This window comes from Aptenodytes forsteri, unplaced genomic scaffold (genome assembly GCF_000699145.1).
Source record: "Aptenodytes forsteri isolate BGI_AS27 unplaced genomic scaffold, ASM69914v1 Scaffold61, whole genome shotgun sequence".
Classification (NCBI taxonomy): Eukaryota; Metazoa; Chordata; class Aves; order Sphenisciformes; family Spheniscidae; genus Aptenodytes; species Aptenodytes forsteri.
Window position 1 is genome coordinate 3,397,466 of NW_008794443.1, and position 5,633 is coordinate 3,403,098.

General features: G+C 43.7%; 1 protein-coding gene across 1 annotated transcript in view; it reads right to left on the minus strand.

Moving 5' to 3' along the window:
* PGD (phosphogluconate dehydrogenase) overlaps window positions 1–5,216 on the minus strand; it is an 11,995-nt gene extending 6,779 nt beyond the window's left edge. The window contains exons 1-7 of the mRNA XM_009289636.2: window positions 5,142–5,216; window positions 4,530–4,709; window positions 4,328–4,393; window positions 3,093–3,211; window positions 1,604–1,673; window positions 1,102–1,236; window positions 182–371 (exon numbers count right to left, since the gene is read on the minus strand). Of these exons, the coding sequence (XP_009287911.1) occupies window positions 182–371; window positions 1,102–1,236; window positions 1,604–1,673; window positions 3,093–3,211; window positions 4,328–4,393; window positions 4,530–4,709; window positions 5,142–5,186 (805 nt within the window). The 5' untranslated portion in view covers window positions 5,187–5,216. The remainder of the gene's footprint in view (window positions 1–181; window positions 372–1,101; window positions 1,237–1,603; window positions 1,674–3,092; window positions 3,212–4,327; window positions 4,394–4,529; window positions 4,710–5,141) is intronic.
* Window positions 5,217–5,633: the final 417 nt, after the last annotated feature.

A 5,633-nucleotide genomic window follows, 5' to 3' on the forward strand; every position in this document is an offset into this window, starting at 1 on the left:
ACCCCCCGAGTTTTCTCTCTTGTCCCCTTCCGATTCTCTCCCCCATCCCACCGTGGGGGGAGTGAGCGAGCGGCTGTGTGGGGCTTAGTTGCCATCTGGGGTTAAACCACGACACATGCTCCTTATCGTGATGTGGTACATGCAGGTAGGAAAGAAGAGGCCAGATCGAAGAACCAGTTACCTATGAGTGTGACAGGAACTCCATATTCCAGGGCAGAAATGGCTGTCCACTTTCCTGTGCCTTTTTGTCCTGCGCTGTCCTTTATCTTTGGGAGGAGATATTTGCCATCACTGTCTTTGAATTTGAGAATATTGGCTGTGATTTCAATCAGGAAAGAGTCCAACTCTGTCTTATTCCATTCCTGAAATACCTGGAAAAGGAGAAAAATTGTATATCTATACACACACACATATACACACACACTGATTTACTGTGTACCTACTGTATATATTGATTTATTGATGTATGTATACATATACATACATATATGTACACATACAGAAGGGGGTCATGCTATCTCCGTTACTGGTTATTGGTACCCTGCCACATTTACCAATGATTTCAGCACTGCTGACAGGCCATTGTGCAGGAGCCCTGCGCTGGAAGGAGCACACCCCAGACTCAGAGCTGCAGAGCACCCATCTCCAACTGGGAAGGCAGAGGCATAGCCCATCCCTTTGCCTATCATCATAGGCACTGAAGGCTAGAAACACAACTGCTCTTTCAACGCACATTATACTTATCAACCTGCTTCAACAAGGTCTTCGCAAGATTTGCCTGCTCGACTACAATGCTCAATGTTTTACTAGCTTTTTTCAGGCAAGGTAATTCATATCTCTACACAAGAATGTGCTTCCTGGAGAGAAATCAGCTGTAGAATGGGAGAGTTTAGACAACTTCTGTAAACATTCAGATGTACGTGCTTGCTGCTCCCTACCTCTTTGAAGCTCAGGAATATTGTGCACTGCCCCTGGCAGAAGGCGTGTCAGAAAAATTAACTTCATGTACATACAGCAGCTTTACCCAAGCCCAGCTGCCTCCGTCAATGGCAGACAGCCACCATGGCTCAAGAAGGCAAGACACAAAAAACTACAGATCACCTTTGACATCTCATCATGCTCCATGCCCACCACATCTTTCATCAGGTGATAGGCCTCACAGATCAGCTGCATGTCTCCATATTCAATCCCATTGTGCACCATCTTCACAAAGTGTCCAGCGCCCTCATCTCCTACCTGTCAGGAAACATCAAAAAATGCCATCAGCAACAATGCTGTCACCACTTCCAGTGTTTAATACCTGCCCACAGCTTCCTTCCGCCTAAAGGAAGGAAGGAAGCAAGCTCAGTGCTAACCAAAAACACTGTGGGTCATGGATCCATTTAGCTCCCCCAGCACATGACCCAGCCATAAAACTTTGTCTTTCTATCCTATGGGATAAGTTATGAGAGATGGTAGATTTGAATTGAATGCAGTCAGCCAGAAAATCAACCCACTAATGTCACTGGTTTTATTAAGGACAAACATGCATGAGCTTCAGCAATCAAACTACCTAAGCATGGATCTAACCACAAGTTAAGGTCAGTATCAAATAAATATTTACCCAGTCACAACAAGGTTCCCCAGATCCCACTTTAGCAGCAATGCTTTGAAATATGGTCTTGATGTGGGGCCTGTGGGGAGAAATAATATGCCTCAGCAGATAGACAGAGGACACAAACACCACAAGAAAAAAATCCATTGGTATGATGCATCCCTCCGTAACCTGCCAAAAGGCAGCTTGGGGTGAGGGCATGTTGGCAGGTTGATAACCCACCACACAGCACCGTCAAATAAAATGTATGTTTTTCCCAGAACTAGACACTGTTTGCAAGAAATGGGGACAGCCCATGTCATGCTTACAGCACTGTGCAGACAAGCTTAATGTACCTAAAGGAGCCCAAATATTATCTTCTCCATTTTAGAAATGGGGAAACAGAGGCAGGTTATGATACAGGCTCAAACTCAGAGATGATCTGCTCTGGCAGAGCTGAAACAAAATCCCATTCTGTTTGATAGTCACAAGAAAAATCCAGGGTGATCTGGAGGAGGAGAGGGACAGAGGGAAGAAACTCCACGAATGCAAGTCAGGATATAGTTTATCTGCATTACTTCAGTAATGAGGAGCTTTTGTCATTGCCAGGCTCCCCAAGTGTAGTAAATTGCTTAGCCAACAGGACAGCAATACAGAATGCCAAGTTTGGAGCAACCTAAAGCGACCACTGGGAGAGGAGCATGGGTGGCACGTGGGCTGCAGGTGCTGTGAAAGAGGGGGGGACAAAGTTCAGGTAAGGGTGGCAAATAGAAGCTGTCTTTACTGAGCTGTTTACGGCAAAAAGATGATCAGACAGCAGATTACTGTTACATTGTTTCTGGCTTTGTGCCATCAAATTTGAACAGGCTGATATTGGTATGAAATGCTAACGCAAACGGACAAGGACTTAAGAGATTCTAAAGCTCAGGTAAAGCCCGGACACACCTTTTCTTTCTACATTCACAGAGAGAATGAACAACCTGGGATAAAGTCTAATACGAACACGGATGTACAGTCCTTTACAGTAACATGAGTACAAAACAGCAGGGCAGCATGGCAGAAACTTGCAAAAAAATTAATGTATTCAATAGTCAGTACAAACATGTACTGAAGCCTCCTTTTATAATGGGTGTCACTGCAGAGATGTTTGCTGCTGCCTGTTTCATAGTTAACACTTTCCAAGTGCACAGGGTCCCAAAAGAAAAATCATAATCAAGAAGTAGTACTTTTTTAAAATTTAAGCAAAATTCCTTTCTCCCTTCAGATTTCTGTAGGTACTACTTTTGCCTGTGAATTCCTGGAAGAAAAACCTACCTTTGTTTTGCCTGCCATGAAAGCTCAGCACTGCCCCGTGACCCCAGCTAGGTTGAGAAATCTTGAGCCTTGAGGAAGTGAGATGGCTACATATCTTGTTCTCTCCACACCCACGCCCTCCTCCTTCCCTCCGTCAGCTCTCAACGTGAATAGAAGACGATTGTTGCAGACCATTCTGAGGAAGAACATACCAGCTCATGCTTACCAGGCTTCTTTGGCTCCTCCTGGCATGAGTGAAGGACCATATCTGGCACCCTCCTCTCCACCACTAACACCGCTTCCGACAAATAAGATGCCCTTTTCCTTTAGTTCCTTACAACGTCTCTGGAACAAAGAGCAGAGCAGCATTATTTAATTTCTTTTAATGCCAGAGCCTTACAAACAAAGGTTAGCAATTCAGACCTAAAATTATGTTTTCAATTCTGCTTTGGACATGCTATAAGACAACCTTAGAGAAAGGTTGTACACACACCAAAGTGAACATTAGGAAACTTCCTGTTGCTTTGACATGGATCCTTGCAAAAGAGACATGCTGAGAAAACAAAGGCCTTATAAGCACCGGATAGAAAAGAGCAGTACTGAGGCTGGAAAAGGCTCAGAATTAAGTGTCAGGTGATACATGCTGTGTGCAAAGATGTGGAGGAGGCAGATAGGCCCAAGGTGGAGTTGCCGAGTTCATTGCAGAGTGAAGGTGCAAGCATGGACTAAGGGAAACTAATTCCCTCTGAGTGGGAGAGAAGCACAGGCTGAGATCCATAAGGGAGCTGCAAGCTCCCCAAGTATTAATCTTCATTTAGTACCTGTTTTTTACTGTAGCATGGCCAACTCGCTTATCCAAGATCAGGATATCAAAGCAGAAAGACTAATACCGGCACCCCTTCTAAGATTCAGAAGTACCGATTTGAATGCAATATTTTCATGTAAGCATCTCAGATATGCTATCATAACACCTATAGTTACAGCCTGCTCACAAGCAGTTTTGTTTGTTTTTTTTTTTAAAAACAGATAATTACTCTGCTGTTTTCATTACCAAGACAGCCAAACCAGCAGTTCTGTCTTACTGGATTTTCCCGCGGTCATGTAGGATTGAGATATAACAACAAATCTATAAATATCCTTAGATTTTCAAATCTCCCTGAAAACTCTTTAAGACTCTAACAGGAAATTTTCTAAAGGCCTTCAACTCTTTAAAAGACATCAGTAAAAATATTCTTTGATGATTTGGGCAACTTCTGTAAAAATATACTTATAGAACAGTCCTTAACTACTGTAACAATTGCTTTTTAATAGGCTGCATAATCTAGTTTTGCAGAGATAACTCAGTTTGGCCTTCCCTGAGCAGAGGGGAGATGACATCTTATTGACTGACTATTCTGATGATCAGAGGAGAAAGAATCACATGTATTTTATTTGTCCACTTCGGGTAGAAAACAGGCTTACCGTGGTATCTCTATACTCAGAATTCCCACCATCAATTATGATGTCTCCAGTCTCCAACAACGGCACCTGCCAAAAATAAATCAGCATTTTGGTTTTCTCCATGCATTCAAAACCTCATTAATGACAAATAATTGAGAACTTCCAGAGGAAGCTTCTCCAAAAGACAGCTAGAAGTCACAAGTAGAAAGAATGTTTGCCTCACCAATTTATTGATGAAGTCATCCACTGCATTTCCAGCCTTCACCAGCAAGATAATGCGACGGGGCTTCTTTAACTTAGAGACCATCTCTTCCAGGCTGTGAGCACCAATCACTTTGGTTCCCTTGGCCTCATTGGCCAGAAAGTCATCCACTTTGGAAACGGTCCTGTTAAAAGCACAAACCTGGGGGAGCAAGAAAACATGTTAATAAAAGTTGCCAACAGAACAGTTACTTTTGCTCAGACTACTAATTATATAAGCAAGGTTCAACATCACATGCGCTCCCACTTCCACCTTCCCTGAAGACACGGAGCAGGGATGAACCTGCAGCATGTCTTTGCAAGTGCCTTGGGAACCTACGGTTAATGGCCAAGCCCAAAGCAAACTTCAGGGAAAAATCATACATAACTAACACATCAGGTGGATAACTGAGTACAGGCATGCACTGATGTTCTTCTCTGGAAATGGGACAAAGGGCAGCCCAGGTTGTAAGTAAAAGGAGGAAACAACACCCATTAGACCATCACAAGGGGGGGGGGAGAACCACAAAATGCTCAGCTCCAATCCCAAGTGCTAGTGAGTCAGCCTTTCTGAACAATGTTTTCCTTCGCTTACCACGAAGCCATGGTCGTTCATGTTCAAAATAAGGTTTTGACCCATCACAGCCAGTCCAATCAAAGCAATGTCAGCTCTGGAATGTGCAAGAACAAAAATGCCAGGTAAGTCTCACTAGCAGTGCTCTAGCACTAGCACCCATACCCTCTGTCAGGCTGTTCTGATCTTGTCAACTGCTAGGCCAGCCCACCTCTTTCTAACAAGTGCTGTAGCACGTGCTCTGAATTGATTCTGTAAGCTATTACAAGAAATCCTTGTGGCTCCCAGTCAGTCCAGCAGACAGAGCGGAGACCAACACAGAGCATGTTTCAAGTCACCAAGATTTCTTCCCAACTACCAAGACACAACTAGATGAGTAAGAAAAGTAAGCTATCCAAAACATTGCACTAGGAGGCAGGGAGTAAAGTGAGTGGCTCTAATATGTCACCGATGGATCCAGCTCTGTCACAGCTCCATATTTAACAGATGCTGCACTAGAACATCGTGTCCGAA